We start from the raw sequence: 25,872 nt of genomic DNA, 5'->3' as shown, positions 1-25,872 counted from the left end.
GACGGCTCACAGTAAGTCTTCCCTCTCTGGACTCAGCGTATACAGAGATTTAAGATAAACCTCTTCCCTGGATAAGGAACCTATCTGGCCTGGGTTAAACACTTCAGCTGAGCTCAGCAGTACCCACACCTGCTCTGCCCCTCTACCTGTCCTTGGCCGCCATAGGGCGCAGCGAGTCAGATGACAACCTGTGGCTGTAAAATCCTGTTGGGAATTAGTGCAGATGAGATTTGGAAGGAGGGCAGGAGGAGAGGACTCATTCCTCCGGCAGTCCGAGTGGTGGTCACACAGCCAGCTCGCCACCGCGACTCCCACCCCCCTTAAGGAAGGGTACCCCTCTTGACATTAGTAAGGAGGAAGATTTCCAGTAGTTGGACTCCCCCCACCCCTCGGGATACGGGAAGATGGGAGCTGGAGCAAGTGCGGAAGAGAAGCATTCCCGGGAATTGGAGAAAAAGCTGAAGGAAGATGCAGAAAAAGACGCCAGGACGGTGAAATTGCTGCTGCTGGGTGAGTGCCGGGCATTAAAAATATTATCAGGCGTTACCAATGGCAGGAGTGTGCTACCCATGGACATAGTACAGCCCCAGAACGCTGCTGGACGGCATCCGCTGCCAATGCTCAGGTTAGATGTACATCTGCTATGAGTATAAGCATCTGCGGGCAACTTAGTGGCATCTTGCAGATGAATGGGCGCAGCTAGGTGGCAGCCATGGAGAGGGTTTTGTAGACAGAGCGGTGGCAACTGTACTGGGCATAGGCTTGGTGCACGGGGGCACTGATTGTATGTATACAGCGAGCGCGTTGGTGCAGTATTTGCCATATAGCCACATTTATTTCCATGCACAGCAATGTCACTATACCTCGGGTCTGCATCGGCCGCCTGGTGCTAAAAGCCGCGCACCACAAGTTGCTATAAACTGCACAGACACAATACGTCCCCTTCCACCTTTACCATGCCAGCGAATACCCAAACCAGGACTGTGCAGGCCACAATAGCAGCATGACCCGACATATTCCCCTGGACATTCCTGGGGTGGATATTCCGCTGGACGTTCCTGGGGGTAAATATTCAGCTGGACGTTCCTGGGGGTAAATATTCCGCTGGACGTTCCTGGGGGTGGATATTATGCTGGACGTTCCTGGGGGTGGATATTATCCTGGACGTTCCTGGGGGTGGATATTATGCTGGACGTTCCTGGGGGTGGATATTATGCTGGACGTTCCTGGGGGTAAATATTCCGCGGGACGTTCCTAGGGGTAAATATTCCGCTGGACGTTCCTGGGGGTAAATATTCCGCTGGACGTTCCTGGGGGTAAATATTCCCCTGGACATTCCTGGGGGTGGATATTATGCTGGACGTTCCTGGGGGTAAATATTCCGCTGGACGTTCCTGGGGGTGGATATTATGCTGGACATTCCTGGGGGTGGATATTATGCTGGACGTTCCTGGGGGTATAATAACACTGGTTCTATAGAGGAGAGTCTGTGCGTTAGCACCAGAGGAGATCACAGTACAGGTGTCTGCTGGAGATTTGGGTGAGAACATTAATCCTTTATTGCTTTACAAACAGATTAAGGACACACACGGCTCTGGCACAGTATTATGGAGATGACACCTTGGGGACAGTAATCTGATAGTATTAATGTCATTGATACTACTTTGTAGCTGGTATGATAACACAGAGGGCGTAATGATATTACATATACAGCTACAGGCAGACATAGAAATACAATGTAATGTAATGAAAGAGGCCGTCAGGTTCCAGAGCACTGGGAGAAGGAAATGTGATTAGTGGGATGTGTTATTGGATGCTTCTGGCCGCAGAACGCAGCACTATACTGTGTAGTGTATAATCCCGGGGCTGAGCTGGGATCTGTAGTGCACTTCTCAGAGTTATAGCTGTCAGAGCCCGTGTATGTCTGTCACTGGCTGTCCTGCTTGGGGATGAGATCCGAACCCAAATTGACTATTTTTGTGTGCGGTCATCAACTTTGTGGCATCAGATTTACATTACACCCTATTCCTGCTCTATACAAACCCAGGGAAATAAGGGAGATGAGCGCACACAGCTGATCCCAGATAGTCTCATCATAAGGAGAAGCTCACACCTAACACCCTGAGCGCTAGGCCAGCAGCTTAATCCCAAACGCCCGTTACACCCAAGTGCCACCCAGAGTAGCCCCAAACGCCCTTTACACCCAAGTACCGCCCAGAGTAACCCCATACGCCCGTTACACCCAAGTGCGGCCCAGAGTAGCCCCAAACGCCCTTTACAACCAAGTGCCGCCCAGAGTAGCCCCAAATGCCCGTTACACCCAAGTGCCACCCAGAGTAGCCACAAACGCCCGTTACACCCAAGTACCGGCCAGAGTAGCCCCAAACGCCCGTTACACCCAAGTGCCGTCCACAGTAGTCCAAAACGTACGTTACACCCAAGTGCAGCACAGAGTAGCCCCAAACGCATGTTACACCCAAGTGCCGCCCAGAGTAGCCCCAAACGCATGTTACACCCAAGTGCCGCCCAGAGTAGCCCCGAACGCCCTTTACACCCAAGTGCAGCAAAGAGTAATCCCAAATGCCCATTACAACCAAGTGAGTAATCCCAAATGCCTGTTACACCCAAGTGCAGCACAGAGTAATCCCAAATGCCTGTTACACCCAAGTACAGCACAGAGTAGTCCCAAATGCCTGTTACTCCCAAGTGCAGCACAGAGTAGACCAAAATGCCGGTTACACCCAAGTACAGCACAGATTAGTCCAAAATGCCTGTTACACCCAAGTGCAGCACAGAGTAGTCCCAAATCCCTGTTACACCCAAGTGCAGCACAGAGTAGTCCCAAATGCCTGTAACACCCAAGTACAGCACAGAGTAGTCCCAAATGCCTGTTACATCCAAGTGCAGCACAGAGTAGTCCCAAATGCCTGTTACATCCAAGTGCAGCACAGAGTAGTCCCAAATGCCTGTTACATCCAAGTACAGCACAGAGTAGTCCCAAATGCCTGTTACATCCAAGTACAGCACAGAGTAGTCCTAAATGCCTGTTACATCCAAGTACAGCACAGAGTAGTCCCAAATGCGTGTCACACCCAAGTGCAGCACAACAATCGAACAGCATTGTTGCATTTATACACTCTGCAACTGTTGTATGAAGTTACAGTGAACATACAGTATACATTTCCCTAATGAAATCTGTTAATATACATGAAATTTTCTACATCAACTCATCTTTAGCATCATAAATTAAAGTCAAAATGCCGAACTGCAAACATGGGCAAAGCAAGGACAGTAATCTGTGAGGAAACCGGGGTGCTACATACAATGTAATAATGAATATTGTCATATAGCCTCCAGTACTGGGGGCTATAGGGCAGGCATAGGCAACCTGTTACACGCCAGATGCTGTGGAACTACACATTCCAGCATGCCCTGCATTGCTTGATGTTCAGCACACAGGGGTGCCGTGTAGGAGGAGTGGGTGCTAATTACCCAGGTCAGGGCCTGTTGGAGGGGCAAGAAGGGGGCCTGGTCCGGCTGATAAAGGGTACAAATGTACCCCTATGTAGGGCATAGTATTTATAATTCCCTGGAGGGACACACCTCAACTTCTGTACCTGGGCCCTACGGCTGTCTCAGCAGCCCTGGTGGCAGGAAGCGCTGAGATGTTATAGTTACTATGCAGTAACACAAAGTAAATCAGGGCTGCAGACTTTTACAATCTCCTCTCTGGGAGAACCCCGGAGAGGAGACTGACAGCATCACTTCTGGGGGCGGGGCCTGATGGAGACATCATCAGTCCCTGCCCCCAGTAATGCAAATAACGCAACACGCGGGTCTCCGATGAGGGGGTGGGTCTAAATATGCATGATTTGCATATTTAGCCCCGCCCCCTTCCGCCGAAATCCCGCGAATCGCGGCAATTTAACGCTTCCGCCACCACAAGGTACGTGAGGGGGAAGGGGACAGCCGGAATCCGGGAGGGTTGCCCCCCTTTCCGGGGGACCGGGAGGGGGACCCGATTTTCGGGATCCTTCCGGCCATTCCGGGAGGGTTGGCAACCCTGAAGTATATTGATAGCATATGGATGGTGTAATGGCCTCACAGTACTGACATCATAGGCTCCATTCCCACCATTTCTATGAAACCTGAATGCAGTTCCCAAATTTGCCTGCTTAACAATTGGGTCTGATCCATTGTTAATGGTAAGGGGGGTTTGTAATGTGGAACTATATGGAATGTGTCATAATGTGATCATTGCAATATGGAAGGACTTCGGACCGTAGCACAGTATGAATAAGGGGCCCTGTAATGTGGCATAACATGAATTGAGGACACCATGGGTGAGATGTACTAAGCCTTGAAAGTGATAAAATGGAGGGTGATAAACCACTAACCAATCAGCTCCTACCTGTTATTTTTCAAACACAGCCTGTAACATAGCAGGTAGGCGCTGATTGGCTGATGGTTTAGCGCTCTCCCTTTCATCACTTTTCAAGCTTAGTACATCTGGCCCCGTACAGTATGTCATCGTTTTCAATTGGGGGTACTGTGTGGCCCGATAATGTGACATCATGTAAACTAGGGCACTACAGCACTACAGAAGGTTCATAAAATAAAGCAGGGCACTATTATGGCGCATAATGTGAATCATTGCTGGGGTGTGTGCCCCTAGAAGAAGTGGGATAGTGTAGGTATGGGGCATAATGTGAATCATTGCTGAGGCATGTCCCCCTAGAAGCAGTGGGATAGTGTAGCTATGGGGCATAATGTGAATCATTGCAGAGGTGTGTCCCCCTAGAAGCACTAGGAACACTGGGATAGTGTAGCTATGGGGCATAATGTGAATCATTGCTGAGGCGTGTCCCCCTAGAAGGACTGGGAGCACTAGGATAGTGTAGCTATGGGGCATAATGTGAATCATTGCTGAGAAATGTCCCCCTAGAAGCACTAAAATAGTGTAGCTATGGGGCATAATGTGAATCATTGCTGAGAAATGTCCCCCTAGAAGCACTGGAATAGTGTAGCTATGGGGCATAATGTGAATCATTGCTGTGGCGTGTGCCCCTTGAAGGACTGGGAGCACTAGGATAGTGTAGCTATGGGGCAAAATGTGAATCATTGCTGAGAAATGTCCCCCTAGAAGCACTAAAATAGTGTAGCTATGGGGCATAATGTGAATCATTGCTGAGAAATGTCCCCCTAGAAGCACTGGGATAGTTTAGCTATTGGGCATAATGTAAATCATTGCTGAGGTGTGTCCCCCTAGAACCAGTGGGATAGTGTAGCTATGGGGCATAATGTGAATCATTGCTGAGGTGTGTCCCCCTAGAAGCAGTGGGATAGTGTAGCTATGGGGCATAATGTAAATCATTGCTGAGAATTGTCCCCCTAGAAGCACTGGGATAGTGTAGCTATGGGGCATAATGTGAATCATTGCTGAGGCATGTCCCCCTAGAAGCACTGGGACAGTGAAGCTATGGGGCATAATGTGAATCGTTGTTGGAAGTGTCCCCCTAGAAGCACTGGGATAGTGTAGCTATGGGGCATAATGTGAATCATTGCTGAGGAGTGTCCCCCTAGAAGCACTGGGATAGTGTAGCTATGGGGCATAATGTGCATCATTGCAGAGGCGTGTCCCCCTAGAAGCACTGCGAAAGTGTAGCTATGGGGCATAATGTGAATCATTGCTTAGGCGTGTCCCCCTAGAAGCACTGGGAGCACTGGAATAGTGTAGCTATGGGGCATAATGTGAATCATTGCAGAGGCGTGTCCCCCTAGAAGCACTGGGATAGTGTATCTATGGGGCATAATGTGAATCATTGCTGAGGTGTGTCCCCCTTGAAGGACTGGGAGCACTAGGATAGTGTACCTATGGGGCATAATGTGAATCATTGCAGAGGCGTGTCCCCCTAGAAGCACTGGGATAGTGTATCTATGGGGCATAATGTGAATCATTGCTGAGGTGTGTCCCCCTAGAAGCACTGGGAGCACTGGGATAGTGTAGCTATGGGGCATAATGTGAATCATTGCAGAGGCGTGTCCCCTAGAAGCATTGGAATAGTGTAGCTATGGGGCATAATGTGAATCATTGCAGAGGCGTTTCCCCCTAGAAGCACTGGGACAGTGTAGCTATGGGGCATAATGTGAATCATTGCAGAGGCATGTTCCCCTAGAAGCACTGGGATAGTGTAGCTATGGGGCATAATGTGAATCACTGCAGAGGCGTGTTCCCCTAGAAGCACTGGATAGTGTAGCTATGGGGCATAATGTGAATCATTGCTGAGGTGTGTCCCCCTAGAAGCACTGGGAGCACTGGGATAGTGTAGCTATGGGGCATAATGTGAATCATTGCAGAGGCGTGTCCCCTAGAAGCATTGGAATAGTGTAGCTATGGGGCATAATGTGAATCATTGCAGAGGCGTTTCCCCCTAGAAGCACTGGGACAGTGTAGCTATGGGGCATAATGTGAATCATTGCTTAGGCGTGTCCCCCTAGAAGCACTGGGAGCACTGGAATAGTGTAGCTATGGGGCATAATGTGAATCATTGCAGAGGCGTGTCCCCCTAGAAGCACTGGGATAGTGTATCTATGGGGCATAATGTGAATCATTGCTGAGGTGTGTCCCCCTTGAAGGACTGGGAGCACTAGGATAGTGTAGCTATGGGGCATAATGTGAATCATTGCAGAGGCGTGTCCCCCTAGAAGCACTGGGATAGTGTATCTATGGGGCATAATGTGAATCATTGCTGAGGTGTGTCCCCCTAGAAGCACTGGGAGCACTGGGATAGTGTAGCTATGGGGCATAATGTGAATCATTGCAGAGGCGTGTCCCCTAGAAGCATTGGAATAGTGTAGCTATGGGGCATAATGTGAATCATTGCAGAGGCGTTTCCCCCTAGAAGCACTGGGACAGTGTAGCTATGGGGCATAATGTGAATCATTGCAGAGGCATGTTGCCCTAGAAGCACTGGGCTAGTGTAGCTATGGGGCATAATGTGAATCACTGCAGAGGCGTGTTCCCCTAGAAGCACTGGATAGTGTAGCTATGGGGCATAATGTGAATCATTGCTGAGGTGTGTCCCCCTAGAAGCACTGGGAGCACTGGGATAGTGTAGCTATGGGGCATAATGTGAATCATTGCAGAGGCGTGTCCCCTAGAAGCATTGGAATAGTGTAGCTATGGGGCATAATGTGAATCATTGCAGAGGCGTTTCCCCCTAGAAGCACTGGGACAGTGTAGCTATGGGGCATAATGTGAATCATTGCAGAGGCATGTTCCCCTAGAAGCACTGGGATAGTGTAGCTATGGGGCATAATGTGAATCACTGCAGAGGCGTGTTCCCCTAGAAGCACTGGATAGTGTAGCTATGGGGCATAATGTGAATCATTGCAGAGGCGTGTCCCCCTAGAAGCAGTGGGATAGTGTAGCTATGGGGCATAATGTGAATCATTGCAGAGGCGTGTCCCCTAGAAGCACTGGGATAGTGTAGCTATGGGGCATAATGTGAATCACTGCAGAGGCGTGTCCCCCTAGAAGCACTGGGATAGTGTAGCTATGGGGCATAATGTAAATCATTGCAGAGGCGTGTCCCCTAGAAGCAGTGGGATAGTGTAGCTATGGGGCATAATGTGAATCACTGCAGAGGCGTGTCCCCTAGAAGCACTGGGATAGTGTAGCTATGGGGCATAATGTGAATCACTGCAGAGGCGTGTCCCCCTAGAAGCACTGGGATAGTGTAGCTATGGGGCATAATGTGAATCACTGCAGAGGCGTGTCCCCCTAGAAGCACTGGGATAGTGTAGCTATGGGGCATAATGTGAATCACTGCAGAGGCGTGTCCCCCTAGAAGCACTGGGATAGTGTAGCTATGGGGCATAATGTAAATCATTGCAGAGGCGTGTCCCCTAGAAGCAGTGGGATAGTGTAGCTATGGGGCATAATGTGAATCACTGCAGAGGCGTGTCCCCTAGAAGCACTGGGATAGTGTAGCTATGGGGCATAATGTGAATCACTGCAGAGGCGTGTCCCCCTAGAAGCACTGGGATAGTGTAGCTATGGGGCATAATGTGAATCACTGCAGAGGCGTGTCCCCTAGAAGCACTGGGATAGTGTAGCTATGGGGCATAATGTGAATCACTGCAGAGGCGTGTTCCCCTAGAAGCACTGGGATAGTGTAGCTATGGGGCATAATGTGAATCACTGCAGAGGCGTGTCCCCTAGAAGCACTGGGATAGTGTAGCTATGCGGCATAATGTGAATCATTGCAGAGGCGTGTCCCCTAGAAGCACTGGGATAGTGTAGCTATGCGGCATAATGTGAATCATTGCAGAGGCGTGTCCCCTAGAAGCACTGGGATAGTGTAGCTATGCGGCATAATGTGAATCACTGCAGAGGTGTGTCCCCCTAGAAGCACTGGGACAGTGTAGCTATGGGGCATAATGTGAATCACTGCAGAGGCGTGTCCCCTAGAAGCACTGGGATAGTGTAGCTATGGGGCATAATGTGAATCACTGCAGAGGCGTGTCCCAATAGAAGCACTGGGACAGTGTAGCTATGGGGCATAATGTGAATCACTGCAGAGGCGTGTCCCCCTAGAAGCACTGGGATAGTGTAGCTATGTAGATCTCATTATGATTGCTCTGATCTTTCTTATGTTTCAGGAGCCGGCGAGTCCGGGAAAAGCACCATTGTAAAACAGATGAAGTGAGTCTACAGTTCTCCAACCCGTCACTATGGGCTCTATGTACTAAGCCTTGGAGAGAGATAAAGTAGCAGCCTATCATCTCCTAACTGCCGTGTTACAGGCTGTGCCGAGGAGTTGGTTGGTTGGTAGTTTATCTATGTCCACTTTATCTCTCTCCAAGGCTTAATACATAGACACTTATCTTGTATCACATACTGCTCCCTACAACGCACCTACAGATCCCGTCCCCTGCTTTCTACAGCCTCCTACAGATCCCGTCCCTTGCTCCCTACATCCCACCTACAGATCCCGTCCCTTGCTCCCTACATCCCACCTACAGATCCCTTCCCTTGCTCCCTACATCCCACCTACAGATCCAAACCTCTGCTCCCTACAGCACACCTTCAGATCCCGTCCCTTGCTCCCTACAGCCTCCAACAGATCCAAATCTCTGCTCCCTACAGCACACCTACATATCCCATCCCTTGCTTCCTACAGATCCGTCCACTGCTCCCTACAGCACACCTACAGATCCCGTCCCTTGCTTCCTACAGATCCGTCCACTGCTCCCTACAGCACACCTTCAGATCCCGTCCCCTGCTCCCTACAGATCCCATCCCCTGCTCCCTACAGATCCCGTCCCCTGCTCCCTACAGCCACCTACAGATCCGTCCCCTGCTCCCTACAGCACACCTACAGATCCCGTCCCCTGCTCCCTACAGCACACCTACAGATCCGTCCCCTGCTCCCTACACCCTCCTACAGATCCCATCCTGCTACCTACACCCTCCTACAGATCCCGTCCCCTGCTCCCTACACCCTCCTACAGATCCCATCCTGCTACCTACACCCTCCTACAGATCCCGTCCCCTGCTCCCTACACCCTCCTACAGATCCCATCCTGCTACCTACACCCTCCTACAGATCCCGTCCCCTGCTCCCTACACCCTCCTACAGATCCCGTCCCCTGCCCCCTACAGCCTCCTACAGATCCCATACCCTGCTCCCTACACCCTCCTACAGATCCCGTGCCCTGCTCCCTACAGCCACCTACAGATCCCTTACCCTGCTCCCTACAGCCCACCTTCAGATCCCATTCCCTGCTCCCTACAGCCCACCTACAGATCCCGTCCTCTGCTCCCTACAGCCCACCTACAGATCCCAACCCCTGCTCCCTACAGCCCACCTACAGATCCCATCCCCTGCTGCCTACACCCTCCTACAGATCCTGTTCCCTGCTCCCTACACCCTCCTACAGATCCCTTTCCCTGCTCCCTACATCCTCCTACAGATCCCGTCCCCTGCTCCCTACACCCTCCTACAGGTCCCGTCCCCTGCTCCCTACACCCTCCTACAGGTCCCGTCCCCTGCTCAATACACCCTCCTACAGATCCTGTCCCCTGCTCCCTACACCCTCCTACAGATCCCGTCCCCTGCTCCCTACACCCTCCTACAGGTCCCGTCCCCTGCTCCCTACACCCTCCTACAGATCCCGGCCCCTGCCCCGAGCAGACCTTTGTCTATTGCTCCTTCCTTACTTGTATACGAGTTGTGCGCACAAGGAATGGACTGGCCACTCCAGCAGATTCGCAGGCACATATATCAATATCATTTTTTTTCCAGAATTATCCATCAAGATGGTTACACCCTTGAGGAATGTCTGGAGTTCATCACCATTATTTACGGAAACACACTGCAGTCTATGCTGGCCATTGTCAGGGCTATGAACACACTGAACATCCTGTATGGTGACCCAACTAGACAGGTGAGAGACCATACTATACCCAGTCACAGCTGCTAGGTGTATACTGAGCCGTATGCAGGAGGAAGAGCCGCCACAGTTCTCCTGGCACAGGTCATGTGACTGACTCCACACCGGCACAGGAAGCAGTGTTGGAGTTGTCGTGTGATATTTGTGCTTCCCAAGGCTACATAAGGGAACACACAGAAACATAACCAGTCTAAGACCCACTGGTCTGAGCAAAGACCATTCACATGCTCTCAACTATAACATGTGCCCCCACCTATAAGTTCTAGAACATCCATCCACCTATAACATGCCCCCACCTATAAGTTCTAGAACATGCCCCCACCTATAACATACACCCACCTTTAAGTTCAATAACATGCCCCTACCTATAAGTTCTTGAACATGCCCCCACCTATAACATGCCCCCACCTATATGTTCAAGAACATCCACCCACCAATAACATGCACCCACCTATAACATGCCCCCACCTATAAGTTCTTGAACATGCATCTTCCTATAACATCCACCCACCAATAACATGCCCCCACCTATAACATCCACCCACCAATAACATGCCCCCACCTATAAGTTCTAGAACAACGGTTCTCAAACTGTGGGTCCTGACCCCAAAGTGGGTCCCAGCCACCTCAGCATGGGGTCACGACTCCATGTTGCTGATCATCAGTGTAATGTGTCTGTGGAGGGAGATAGGGTATAACTCATGAAGTAAACACCCACAGCTTACCTCTTCCTTCCCCCTGTCACCCTCTTCCTTCCCCCCCATTACCCACTGCCTCCCTGTCACAAAAGCGGTCAATTCACCTCACTGACCAGAAAAGGGGCAGCCATTCAGAGCAAAATAGTTTGAGCATCCCTGTTCTAGAACATCCACCACCAATAACATGCCCCCACGTATAACACGCACCCACCTATAAGTTCTAGAACATGCACCCACCTGTTACATGCACTTACCTATACGTTCTATAACATGCACCCACCTATAAATTCTATAACATGCACCCACCTATAACACGCACCCACCTATAACACGCACCCACCTATAAGTTCTAGAACATAATATAAAAAGTTTTAAGTTCTAGAACATGTTCCCACGTATAACATGGGGATGCAGTTACAATCCCGACCGCCGGAATCCCGACACTTTCTCCCTCTATGGGTGTCCACGACACCCTTAGAGGGAGAATAAATTAGTGTGCCGAGCGTAGCGAGCATGCAAGGGGGGGGGGGGGGGGATCCACACACCCCCCCCCCCCCCTTGTCGGGATTTCGGCAGGCGGATTCCGGCATCGGCATTTTGACATGCCGGGATTCCGACCGCCGGGATTTAGTACCACTCCCATAACATGCACCCACCTATAAGTTCTAGAACATGTCCCCACCTATAACATGCACCCACCTATAACATGCACCCACCTATAAGTTCTAGAACATGTCCCCACCTATAACATGTACTTACCTATACGTTCTATAACATGCAACCACTTAGAATTCTAGAACATGCCCCCACCTAGAAATTTTAGAACATGCCCCACCTAGAAGTTCTAGAACACACACATCTATAACAAGTTCTAGAACATGCCCCCACCTAAAAGTTCTAGAACATGCACCCGCCTAGAACATGTACTTACCCCTCTGTAACATGCACTTACCTATACATTCTAGAATACACACCCACCTATAACATGCCCTCGCCTATAACATGCCCCCGCCTATAAGTTCTAGAACATGCCCCCGCCTATAATATGCCCCACCTATAACATGCCCCACCTATAACATGCGGGGGCAGTACAGTGGGATACATATGTATGACCATCGGTGGGGATGCCGGCATTCAGAATGCTGACACCAGCATCTCCATAGGAGGAAATCCTGACCGGGATCAGGTAACTATAATTACCTTCACCCCGCACCCTACCTTAACCATAACCCTCCCCTCGCACCCTACCTTAACCATAACCCTCCCTCCGCACCCTACCCTAACCCTCCCTCCGCACCCTACCCTAACCCTCCCCCCACACCCTACCCTAAACCTCACCCTGTTCCTTACCCTAACCATAATCCCCCCACATCCTACCTTAACCATCCCCTCGTTTCCTACCTTAACCATAGCCACCCCCTCGCATCCTACCCTAACCCTTCCCCTGTTCCCTACCCTAACCATAACTCCCCCGCATCCTACCCTAACCCTTCCCCTGTTCCCTACCCTAACCATAACTCCCCTGCATCCTACCCTAACCCTTCCCCTGTTCCCTACCCTAACCATAACTCCCCCGCATCCTACCCTAACCCTTCCCCTGTTCCCTACCCTAACCATAACTCCCCCGCATCCTACCCTAACCCTTCCCCTATTCCCTACCCTAACCATAGCTACCCCCTCGCATCCTACCCTAATCCTTCCCCTGTTCCCTACCCTAATCATAACTCCCCCGCATCCTACCCTAACCCTTCCCCTGTTCCCTACCCTAACCATAACTCCCCCGCATCCTACCCTAACCCTTCCCCTGTTCCCTACCCTAACCATAACTCCCCCGCATCCTACCCTAACCCTTCCCCTGTTCCCTACCCTAACCATAGCTACCCCCTCGCATCCTACCCTAATCCTTCCCCTGTTCCCTACCCTAACCATAACTCCCCCGCATCCTACCCTAACCCTTCCCCTGTTCCCTAACCATAACTCCCCCCCCCCACACCCTACCCTAACCCTCATTATTAGTGCCTTAACCCCCATCCCCAGCCTGATATAATTGATGACAGGCACCGGTAGAGCAGGGTTTAGTTTGTATTCCCCCCTATTTGCCATTCAGGGGTGTTGTGAGGCCTACACAGATGTATACTGATTGTGTTACATCACAATATGACGCCAGACTATAACTGCATTGTGCTTTCAGGATGATGCCCGCAAACTTATGCACCTGGCAGACACCATTGACGAAGGCTCCATGCCTAAAGACATGGCAGAGATTATTGGACGCCTGTGGAAAGACACCGGTATCCAGGCGTGCTACGACCGTGCATCAGAATATCAGCTCAACGATTCCGCAGGATAGTAAGGAACTGTTCCCGCTAATTATCGCCAACATTACCAGACTCCCCTGACATACATGTGGTACAGAACACACTAGAACGCAGGGTTGTCTACTTTCTGGCTGCCTACCCCGGGAGCTCACAGGGGACGGGCCAACGATGTGCCAAAAAGGGGCGGGACAGGGTGGAGCTGTGAGGTAAACCTGTTTGGATGCATGGTCAGCACAATTTACTGGTCGTGGCCACGCCCCTCTACAATCATGCGATTCACGTGATTTAGTCCCAGCTATCATAGCACACATTACACAAGGAGCTAGCATGGCATTATAAGGAGCCATAACAGCACACAGCATTATACAGTACAAGGAATTATCACAGCATTATAATGAGCTATCACAGCACACAGCATTATATTGAGCTATCACAGCAATATAATGAGCTATCACGGCACACAGCATTATATATTGAGCTATCACAGTACTTGTAATACAAGTGCTGTATCTGTTGGGGTTTGTTGGCCTTCCCTGTTCCATCCCCACACTGTCATCACTATAGGAAAGACCAAGTTTAGTTTCTACACAGTAATATCTTGAATAGTTTCCATAAATGTCCCCTATGTGTGTTGTCCCACAAATCCATCCCTTAGGTCTCACAGTAGATTCCCTCAGACCCATCCCTTTGGATTCACAGTAGATTCCCTCAGACCCATCCCTTTGGTCTCACAGTAGATTCCCTCATCCCTTTGGATTCACAGTAGATTCCCTCAGACCCATCCCTTAGGTCTCACAGTACATTCCATCAGACCCATCCCTTAGGTCTCACAGTAAATTCCCTCAGACCCATCCCTTTGGATTCACAGTAGATTCCCTCAGATCCATCCCTTTGGATTTACAGTAGATTCCCTCAGACCCATCCCTCCAGTCTCACAGTAGATTCCCTCAGACCCATCCCTCCAGTCTCACAGTAGATTCCCTCAGACCCATCCCTCCAGTCTCACAGTAGATTCTCTCAGACCCATCCCTAAGGTCTCACAGTAGATTCCCTCAGATCCATCCATTAGGTCTCACAGTAGTTCCCTCAGACCCATCCCTCAAATCTCACAGTAGATTCCTTCAGACTCATCCCTTAGGTCTCACAGTAGATTCCCTCAGACCCATACCTTAGGTCTTACAGTAGTTCCCTCAGACCCATCCCTAAGGTCTCACAGTAGATTCCCTCAGATCCATCCCTTAGGTCTTACAGTAGTTTCCTCAGACCTATCCCTCAGATCTCACAGTAGATTCCCTCAGACCCATCCCTCAGATCTCACAGTAGATGACATTTTCAAATCTGTGATTACTGTATAGCCTATGAATGATCAGCCCTGAGGAACGGTCTCATATGGGAAGTGTGTGGTCTGTAGATTGTTTTCATTCTTTTCCAATTCTAGTTATCTCAATGACCTTGAACGGCTGGTGACCCCTGGGTATGTCCCTACAGAACAGGATGTGCTGAGGTCCAGAGTGAAGACCACTGGTATTATCGAAACACAGTTTGGCTTAAAAGATCTTAACTTTAGGTAAACATAATTACTGGGGTGGAATGATATCTACATGCACTTGGGGGTTTGGCGATGCCTCTATAGTCTATTGGTCCATTTGCTATGCTATTTGGACCTCAGGGAAAGCGGTGTTCCTGGAGAGTCGGATGACATCAAATTGGCAGTCCTTCCTCATCTCTGGCCTCTGTATTGCCCCCACAATCACTGTAGCGTAACTACCATGGTCATACTTGTATTCTAGACTCTCGCTGCCCAATAACTTAGTCTGACCCCTGTACCCCATTACACCTAAAAGCTTTTACCTGCTCATCCTTTAGCACTGACACTTAGCCTCATTGCAGGATGTTTGATGTGGGAGGTCAGAGATCAGAGCGTAAGAAATGGATCCATTGCTTCGAAGGTGTCACCTGTATCATCTTCATTGCTGCACTGAGCGCGTATGATATGGTTCTGGTAGAGGATGATGAGGTGGTAAGTGACTGATACCCAGCGGCTGCCCTTTATTCCATCCTGGTCACATTCACAGAAGCAAATTAAGTTTAAAAGTGAAAGAAGAGACCAGATGTGACAGTGGGTATGTAAGGGGTGTACGAGAACCACAGATAGCGCAGGGAGTGTAAGGGGTGTACGAGAACCATGGACAGCACAAGGAGCGTAAGGGGAGTAGGAGAACCACGGACAGCGCAGGGAGTGTAAGGGGTGTACGAGAACCACAGACAGCGCAGGGAGTGTAAGGGGTGTACGAGAATCACGGACAGTGCAGGGAGTGTAAGGGGTGTACGAGAACCACAGACAGTGCAGGGAGTGTAAGGGGTGTACGAGAATCACGGACAGTGCAGGGAGTGTAAGGGGCGTAGGAGAACCACGGACAGTGCAGGGAGTGTAAGGGGCGTACGAGAACCACGGACAGTGCAGGGAGTGTAAGGGGCGTAGGAGAACCACGGACAGTGCAGGGAGTGTAAGGGGTGTACGAGAACCACGGACAGTGCAGGGAGTGTAAGGGGTGTACGAGAACCACAGACAGCGCAGGGAGCGTAAGGGGCGTAGGAGAACCACGGACAGTGCAGGGAGTGTAAGGGGCGTAGGAGAACCACGGACAGTGCAGGGAGTGTAAGGGGTGTACGAGAACCACGGACAGTGCAGGGAGTGTAAGGGGCGTAGGAGAACCACGGACAGTGCAGGGAGTGTAAGGGGCGTACGAGAACCACGGACAGTGCAGGGAGTGTAAGGGGCGTAGGAGAACCACGGACAGTGCAGGGAGTGTAAGGGGTGTACGAGAACCACGGACAGTGCAGGGAGTGTAAGGGGCGTAGGAGAACCACGGACAGTGCAGGGAGTGTAAGGGGCGTAGGAGAACCACGGACAGTGCAGGGAGTGTAAGGGGTGTACGAGAACCACGGACAGTGCAGGGAGAGTAAGGGGCGTAGGAGAACCACGAACAGTGCAGGGAGTGTAAGGGGTGTACGAGAACCACGGACAGTGCAGGGAGTGTAAGGGGCGTAGGAGAACCACGGACAGTGCAGGGAGTGTAAGGGGCGTACGAGAACCACGGACAGTGCAGGGAGTGTAAGGGGCGTAGGAGAACCACGAACAGTGCAGGGAGTGTAAGGGGTGTACGAGAACCACGGACAGTGCAGGGAGTGTAAGGGGCGTAGGAGAACCACGGACAGTGCAGGGAGTGTAAGGGGCGTAGGAGAACCACGGACAGTGCAGGGAGTGTAAGGGGTGTACGAGAACCACGGACAGTGCAGGGAGTGTAAGGGGCGTAGGAGAACCACGAACAGTGCAGGGAGTGTAAGGGGTGTACGAGAACCACGGACAGTGCAGGGAGTGTAAGGGGTGTACGAGAACCATGGACAGCACAAGGAGCGTAAGGGGCATACGAGAACCACGGACAGTGCAGGGAGTGTAAGGGGCGTAGGAGAACCACGGACAGCGCAGGGAGTGTAAGGGGTGTACGAGAACCACGGACAGTGCAGGGAGTGTAAGGGGCGTAGGAGAACCACAGACAGTGCAGGGAGTGTAAGGGGCGTAGGAGAACCACGGACAGTGCAGGGAGTGTAAGGGGTGTACGAGAACCACGGACAGTGCAGGGAGTGTAAGGGGCGTAGGAGAACCACGAACAGTGCAGGGAGTGTAAGGGGTGTACGAGAACCACGGACAGTGCAGGGAGTGTAAGGGGTGTACGAGAACCATGGACAGCACAAGGAGCGTAAGGGGCATACGAGAACCACGGACAGTGCAGGGAGTGTAAGGGGCGTAGGAGAACCACGGACAGCGCAGGGAGTGTAAGGGGTGTACGAGAACCACGGACAGTGCAGGGAGTGTAAGGGGCGTAGGAGAACCACGGACAGTGCAGGGAGTGTAAGGGGTGTACGAGAACCACGGACAGTGCAGGGAGTGTAAGGGGTGTACGAGAACCACGGACAGTGCAGGGAGCGTAAGGGGCATACGAGAACCACGGACAGTGCAGGGAGTGTAAGGGGCGTAGGAGAACCACGGACAGCACAAGGAGCGTAAGGGGCGTACGAGAACCACGGACAGTGCAGGGAGTGTAAGGGGCGTAGGAGAACCACGGACAGTGCAGGGAGTGTAAGGGGTGTACGAGAACCATGGACAGTGCAGGGAGTGTAAGGGGTGTACGAGAACCATGGACAGCACAAGGAGCGTAAGGGGCGTACGAGAACCACGGACAGTGCAGGGAGTGTAAGGGGTATACGAGAACCACGGACAGTGCAGGGAGTGTAAGGGGTGTACGAGAACCACGGACAGCACAAGGAGTGTAAGGGGTGTACGAGAACCACGGACAGCACAAGGAGTGTAAGGGGTGTACGAGAACCATGGACAGTGCAGGGAGTGTAAGGGGTGTACGAGAACCATGGACAGCACAAGGAGCGTAAGGGGCGTACGAGAACCACGGACAGTGCAGGGAGTGTAAGGGGTATACGAGAACCACGGACAGTGCAGGGAGTGTAAGGGGTGTACGAGAACCATGGACAGCACAAGGAGCGTAAGGGGCGTACGAGAACCACGGACAGTGCAGGGAGTGTAAGGGGTATACGAGAACCACGGACAGTGCAGGGAGTGTAAGGGGTATACGAGAACCACGGACAGTGCAGGGAGTGTAAGGGGTGTACGAGAACCACGGACAGCACAAGGAGTGTAAGGGGCGTAGGAGAACCACGGACAGTGCAGGGAGCGTAAGGGGTATACGAGAACCACGGACAGTGCAGGGAGTGTAAGGGGTGTACGAGAACCACGGACAGCACAAGGAGTGTAAGGGGCGTAGGAGAACCACGGACAGTGCAGGGAGTGTAAGGGGCGTAGGAGAACCACGGACAGCGCAGGGAGTGTAAGGGGTGTACGAGAACCACGGACAGTGCAGGGAGTGTAAGGGGCGTAGGAGAACCACGGACAGTGCAGGGAGTGTAAGGGGTGTACGAGAACCACGGACAGTGCAGGGAGTGTAAGGGGTGTACGAGAACCACGGACAGTGCAGGGAGCGTAAGGGGCATACGAGAACCACGGACAGTGCAGGGAGTGTAAGGGGCGTAGGAGAACCACGGACAGCACAAGGAGCGTAAGGGGCGTACGAGAACCACGGACAGTGCAGGGAGTGTAAGGGGCGTAGGAGAACCACGGACAGTGCAGGGAGTGTAAGGGGTGTACGTGAACCATGGACAGTGCAGGGAGTGTAAGGGGTGTACGAGAACCATGGACAGCACAAGGAGCGTAAGGGGCGTACGAGAACCACGGACAGTGCAGGGAGTGTAAGGGGTATACGAGAACCACGGACAGTGCAGGGAGTGTAAGGGGTGTACGAGAACCACGGACAGCACAAGGAGTGTAAGGGGTGTACGAGAACCACGGACAGCACAAGGAGTGTAAGGGGTGTACGAGAACCATGGACAGTGCAGGGAGTGTAAGGGGTGTACGAGAACCATGGACAGCACAAGGAGCGTAAGGGGCGTACGAGAACCACGGACAGTGCAGGGAGTGTAAGGGGTATACGAGAACCACGGACAGTGCAGGGAGTGTAAGGGGTGTACGAGAACCATGGACAGCACAAGGAGCGTAAGGGGCGTACGAGAACCACGGACAGTGCAGGGAGTGTAAGGGGTATACGAGAACCACGGACAGTGCAGGGAGTGTAAGGGGTATACGAGAACCACGGACAGTGCAGGGAGTGTAAGGGGTGTACGAGAACCATGGACAGCACAAGGAGCGTAAGGGGCGTACGAGAACCACGGACAGTGCAGGGAGTGTAACGGGTATACGAGAACCACGGACAGTGCAGGGAGTGTAAGGGGTATACGAGAACCACGGACAGTGCAGGGAGTGTAAGGGGTATACGAGAACCACGGACAGTGCAGGGAGTGTAAGGGGTATACGAGAACCACGGACAGTGCAGGGAGTGTAAGGGGTGTACGAGAACCACGGACAGCACAAGGAGTGTAAGGGGCGTAGGAGAACCACGGACAGTGCAGGGAGCGTAAGGGGTATACGAGAACCACGGACAGTGCAGGGAGTGTAAGGGGTGTACGAGAACCACGGACAGCACAAGGAGCGTAAGGGGCGTAGTAGAACCACAGACAGTGCAGGGAGCGTAAGGGGTGTACGAGAACCACGGACAGCACAAGGAGCGTAAGGGGCGTAGGAGAACCACGGACAGTGCAGGGAGCGTAAGGGGTATACGAGAACCACGGACAGTGCAGGGAGTGTAAGGGGTGTACGAGAACCACGGACAGCACAAGGAGTGTAAGGGGCGTAGGAGAACCACGGACAGTGCAGGGAGTGTAAGGGGTGTACGAGAACCACGGACAGCACAAGGAGTGTAAGGGGCGTAGGAGAACCACGGACAGTGCAGGGAGTGTAAGGGGTATACGGGAACCACGGACAGTGCAGGGAGTGTAAGGGGCGTAGGAGAACCACGGACAATGCAGGGGGTGTCAGGGGTGTACGAGAACCACGGACAGCACAAGGAGTGTAAGGGGTGTACGAGAACCACGGACAGCACAAGGAGTGTAAGGGGCGTACGAGAACCACGGACAGTGCAGGGAGTGTAAGGGGTGTACGAGAACCACGGACAGCACAAGGAGTGTAAGGGGCGTAGGAGAACCACGGACAGTGCAGGGAGTGTAAGGGGTATACGGGAACCACGGACAGTGCAGGGAGTGTAAGGGGCGTAGGAGAACCACGGACAGTGCAGGGAGTGTAAGGGGTGTACGAGAACCACGGACAGCACAAGGAGTGTAAGGGGTGTACGAGAACCACGGACAGCACAAGGAGTGTAAGGGGTGTACGAGAACCATGGACAGTGCAGGGAGTGTAAGGGGTGTACGAGAACCATGGACAGCACAAGGAGCGTAAGGGGCGTACGAGAACCACGGACAGTGCAGGGAGTGTAAGGGGTATACGAGAACCACGGACAGTGCAGGGAGTGTAAGGGGTGTACGAGAACCATGGACAGCACAAGGAGCGTAAGGGGCGTACGAGAACCACGGACAGTGCAGGGAGTGTAAGGGGTATACGAGAACCACGGACAGTGCAGGGAGTGTAAGGGGTATACGAGAACCACGGACAGTGCAGGGAGTGTAAGGGGTGTACGAGAACCATGGACAGCACAAGGAGCGTAAGGGGCGTACGAGAACCACGGACAGTGCAGGGAGTGTAAGGGGTATACGAGAACCACGGACAGTGCAGGGAGTGTAAGGGGTATACGAGAACCACGGACAGTGCAGGGAGTGTAAGGGGTATACGAGAACCACGGACAGTGCAGGGAGTGTAAGGGGTATACGAGAACCACGGACAGTGCAGGGAGTGTAAGGGGTGTACGAGAACCACGGACAGCACAAGGAGTGTAAGGGGCGTAGGAGAACCACGGACAGTGCAGGGAGCGTAAGGGGTATACGAGAACCACGGACAGTGCAGGGAGTGTAAGGGGTGTACGAGAACCACGGACAGCACAAGGAGCGTAAGAGGCGTAGTAGAACCACAGACAGTGCAGGGAGCGTAAGGGGCGTAGGAGAACCATGGACAGTGCAGGGAGTGTAAGGGGCGTACGAGAACCATGGACAGTGCAGGGAGTGTAAGGGGTGTACGAGAACCACGGACAGCACAAGGAGCGTAAGGGGCGTAGGAGAACCACGGACAGTGCAGGGAGCGTAAGGGGTATACGAGAACCACGGACAGTGCAGGGAGTGTAAGGGGTGTACGAGAACCACGGACAGCACAAGGAGTGTAAGGGGCGTAGGAGAACCACGGACAGTGCAGGGAGTGTAAGGGGTGTACGAGAACCACGGACAGCACAAGGAGTGTAAGGGGCGTAGGAGAACCACGGACAGTGCAGGGAGTGTAAGGGGTATACGGGAACCACGGACAGTGCAGGGAGTGTAAGGGGCGTAGGAGAACCACGGACAATGCAGGGGGTGTCAGGGGTGTACGAGAACCACGGACAGCACAAGGAGTGTAAGGGGCGTAGGAGAACCACGGACAATGCAGGGGGTGTCAGGGGTGTACGAGAACCACAGACAGTGCGGGATACAGTCATTGGGTCACCAGCAAGTAGGTCGACAAGCATTAGTAGGTCGACATGCAGGGAGGTCGACATGGGTTAGGTCGACAGGGTCATTAGGTCGACATGCAGAATTTGACTGTTTTTTTAGCTGACATGTGCCGACAGGCAGTATTTCATGCCCTACCATCCAATAGGGTGTGGTGGGAGAATAAAATAGTGGGCTGAGCGTAGTGAGGCACCGTGCCCGAAGCATGGCGAGCCATGCGAGGGGACTTGGTGTCCATGTCGACAAGACATGTGCCAACAGGCAGTATTTCATGCTATACCAGCCACTAGGGCGTGATGGGAGAATAAAATAGTGTGCGGAGTGTATCCAGCCATACGAGGAACGCGGTGGTACAATCCACCACACAGACACAATGCACCACACGGACACAATGTTACACAATGCACTTCACAGACACGTTACACAATGCACCACACACGGGTTAGAAGTCATACTTTGGTTCTGATCCGCTGCACACTTTCTCACCTGGCAGAACCGAATGCACGAGAGCCTGCACCTCTTCAACAGTATCTGTAACCATCGCTATTTCGCCGCAACTTCCATTGTACTTTTCCTCAACAAGAAAGATGTGTTCACAGAGAAAATCAAGAAGGCCCACCTGAGCATCTGCTTCCCAGACTATGACGGTGAGGGGGCATCCCCGGGCACGGAGCCTTTCTCACACCTTGTACCACTACCCCAGGTGTGAGCGTCTGTTTCTTGTCACACAGGTCCCAACACATACGAGGATGCCGGGAACTACATCAAGACTCAGTTTCTGGAACTGAACATGCAACGAGCTGTGAAAGAAGTCTACAGTCACATGACCTGCGCCACGGACACAGAGAACGTGAAGTTTGTGTTTGATGCAGTCACTGACATTATCATCAAAGAAAACCTGAAGGACTGCGGCCTGTTCTGAGGAGGTATGGACCCCATGGTGTTCTTTCTGCTGTGGTGAGGGCAGCGGTGGGTCCGGGACGGAAGTGGCGGCAGAATTTAAAAAAATAATTTCAAAAGACTGGCCGGCCAATGATTGGCTGAAAGAATTCCCTCAGCCAATAACCGGCCAGCCAGTCTTTTGAAAATATTTTTAAAAATTCTGCTGCGGCTTCCCACCCTGCTGCCCAGCACCTATCGCTGCCCGCCCTGCAAATCACCGCTGCCCGGCTCTCCTGCTCCCCACCACTGCTGCAGCTCCCTGGGAGTTTACATGCCATAAATCGCATTTGATATATGGCATGTAGAAATGGCACACCAGGGGGAGCTCAAGGGCAGGACAAGTAGGACTAGTGTATGGGGCCTTACTCTAAAGGCCCCCATACACTATGCGATTTTGGGCCTATTTCGGGCCAAAATCGCATGTGTGTGACATCTGATCCGATACGCGGTTCCGTGGGCATCAGACCGGATCAGGAGGTCGGACGTTCAGCACATACTGTAAGATTATATCCGACCTCCCTGTATGCATATGCCTGCCCTGCAGCTTGACCAGGGAGCAGTGAAGCAAACAACGGGTGCTTTGAGCTGCGCTAGCGGGCCGGGTGGCGGCGGGTACTACAGCTTGATTGGGGAGTAGTGGGGCGGGCAGCGGGTGCTGTGAGCTGCGCTAGCGGGCCGGGCGGTGGCGGGTACTGCAGCCTGACCGGGGAGCAGTGTGGCAGGCAGCGGGTGCTGAGCGATACACTAGCGGGCGACGAGTACTGACCGCTGCGCTAGCGGGCCGGGCGGTGATCATATCATGTCAAAAATGGCCCTATCACATGTAAAAAATAGCCCATCAAGTGCCAAATTGTATTTTCAGCCACCTTGGGAGCTGCTGGGCGTTCACAGGAGAATTGGGTCCGACTTGTCCTTAGGACAAGTCAGCCTAATGTATGGGGGCCTTCACTGTTCCTAGCTGCTGGGACAGATCAGCTTGTGGTGATTATTTTTGTTAAATCACTTCAGTAAGAATAAGCACTTTAATATTTAACAATAACGTTGTTATCAGTCATCCGTCCCCCTCACACCCACTCTTTTCCTCCTCTGACTCCGTTATCCACACTTAGATCAGATTCTCTAGTTCTTAACGCTCCACCACACATGCAGCCATTTTACTCGCGGTGTGTAAAGTGACAAAATGGCGGCTGCATTTCAGGCGTGGTGCTGTCACAGCTCTGTCCTCACTTCTGTTCTCTCTCTGACAGATCTCAGAATGACACTGGAAGGTTCTGCCCGTGTTGTCCCCTATCAGCCCACTCAGCCTCACAACCAAGAAACTACCGGAAAGAAGCTGCGCACCTGTTATCTTGTTGTAGAGAATAATCCCTCCATAGCGCCAGTCACTGCTAGTAACCCCCCCAATATCACATAATGATTGGATATATGTGTATATAGCCATCGTACAGCTTTCCTCCTCACATCCTACGTACTACGGCGACAATGTAGGAATCACTGTGGTCCGGGATACTGTCTGTCTGCAGGACGCATACGCCACCTGAGGAGGACGCAAACGCCATATGACCTGGGCAGCGCTGCACGAGAGTGACCCGACAACAATGACCTCGCTGATCAGGAATACATGGGGCATCTCTGGGGGGGGGGGGGGGGGGGGGCTGCTAGTCTGGTTATTATGCACTTTTTAGCAGACTGGAAAACACCCCAAGATGTGGCCCTGTAATATACCCTGGGGTCAGCGCTGGTCAGATTAGAGATTAGGAGATCCGATGCTTTCGGCAGCCCTCCTGTCACTTTTATATAATACAGCTGTAACCCCCCCCCATTCTATAGCCTGTAGAATCCTATGTGTACTGTATGTAATGATTGTGCTGTACAGAGAGTCCTGTAGGTTGTTACAGTATTTGGGTGGCCCCCCCTGACAATGACTCCTTGCTGTTCCTATAGGGGTATTGTCCTGGATGGATGTATTTTTATATTCCGTAAAACCGCTTAATCCCACAGAGCCCCATCCAAGGTCTGTAGTCCATTGTACAGTTAGACTATAGATGTGCTAATCCAGAGTTCTTCTACATTAAACTAAATGCCGTTGTTAGGCGGAATGATGTCACACGATGCCTGTGTACTTATTGGCTGGGGCCATTAAAAGGTATTTTCCCAGAGGAGAAGCAGGATAAGGAACAGAGACAGAAAATGTCCCTATAGGAAGCTCTAGTGCCTCAGACATCTCTTCTGTCCACTGAAGCACCCACATAATAAATACCCACGGCGTTGTAATATGGCAACAAACCTCTGAAAACATCCAATTACGGGAGGATTAGCCCCTGTGACTGCGGGAGGGGTGATCGGGCGATGTGTATATTGTCTGTGCTACTTTGTGTGCCTGAACACTGAATGTCCACTAGATGGAAGCAGAGGCTTGTCACATGGCTTCGCTGCTCCCGTCATTGGCCTTATGATGTATATACACGGCCGGCATCACCACAAAAACTATTGTCCTGCTTCAGAGATATACAGACAGTGGCAAACGCAGGGTTTTTAGAGGGGGTTTCCAAATGTAATCCAAAACCTCCCACTCTGCAGCGCATTGGGGTAAATACGGGAGTCTGGGGGAGTGGTAACAGCCCTGAATATTGGTCTTTTTATACACTGGACACTGTATGGAATACAGTGTTAATATTTATCAGTACAGATGGTCTAAACTAGCATGGGTCTTCAACCTGTGGCCCTCCAGATGTTGTGGAACTACATGTCCCAGCATGCCCTGACAGTTTTGGCATGCTCTTATAGGAAAAAAATGTGGCAATGCATGCTGGAACATGTAGTTTCACAACATCTGGAGGGCCACAGATTGAAGACCCATGGTAAAGTATAGGCTGTTTCAAACATTTAAATAAGATAATTGGTCAGGAAAAGGTTAAACATATAATAATAATAAATAAATACACAAACATAATAGAACCAGTACTGTACTTTCTAAGCTCACAATCTCCCACTTCATGGTAAGGCTCCAGTCTCTTCCTCCTGGCAGCTGCTCTCTGGTCCATTGCGATGTTTGAGGGCTCAGATCCACACATACAGTAAATGTGGTAGAAGAAGCTGGTACACTGGGCATGTGCACTAGCCCTGCTCTGTCCCTTACACTGCATGATGTGGTGACAGCTCTATTTATCATACCATACACCAGTGCCATTGTTGTCATAAGTTAAAACACTTGCCAAGAGGAGGGGGGTTTCCGGCAACCAGAACCTCCCCAGCGCTTGCCTATGACAGACATTACACAGCCACTGTACAATAATATGCTAATACCACAGACGGCTCCTTGTGTCGCAGTAAACGGGGAGAAT

The 25,872-nt window shown here is 51.8% G+C and overlaps 1 protein-coding gene and 1 long non-coding RNA gene across 2 annotated transcripts in view; one reads left to right on the top strand and one right to left on the bottom strand.

Annotated features, from left to right (window-relative positions):
• LOC146025784 (uncharacterized) overlaps positions 1-25,872 on the bottom strand; it is a 192,035-nt gene that overhangs the window by 158,599 nt on the left and 7,564 nt on the right. The gene's annotated exons all lie outside the window — the stretch shown is intronic.
• GNAT1 (G protein subunit alpha transducin 1) lies at positions 162-24,156 on the top strand. The gene is made up of 9 exons (XM_083157979.1): positions 162-510; positions 8,665-8,707; positions 10,311-10,452; positions 13,348-13,505; positions 14,913-15,041; positions 15,365-15,494; positions 22,080-22,233; positions 22,318-22,512; positions 23,776-24,156. The coding sequence occupies exons 1-8, from the start codon at positions 405-407 to the stop codon at positions 22,506-22,508; spliced, it is 1,053 nt and encodes a 350-aa protein (XP_083014105.1). The 5' UTR covers positions 162-404; the 3' UTR covers positions 22,509-22,512; positions 23,776-24,156.

The sequence above is a fragment of the Crinia signifera genome, chromosome 8, assembly GCF_055691185.1.
Source record: "Crinia signifera chromosome 8, ASM5569118v1, whole genome shotgun sequence".
Taxonomy (NCBI): domain Eukaryota; kingdom Metazoa; phylum Chordata; class Amphibia; order Anura; family Myobatrachidae; genus Crinia; species Crinia signifera.
This window is presented reverse-complemented; position numbering and strand designations above follow the sequence as displayed.

Coding starts and splice junctions, on each gene's coding strand:
- GNAT1 (XM_083157979.1), top strand. CDS start 405: ATGGGAGCTGGAGCAAGTGCGGAAGAGAAGCATTCCCGGGAATTGGAG. Junction 511..8,664: donor GGTGAAATTGCTGCTGCTGG/GTGAGTGCCGGG, acceptor CTTATGTTTCAG/GAGCCGGCGAGTCCGGGAAA. Junction 13,506..14,912: donor CTCAACGATTCCGCAGGATA/GTAAGGAACTGT, acceptor TTCCAATTCTAG/TTATCTCAATGACCTTGAAC.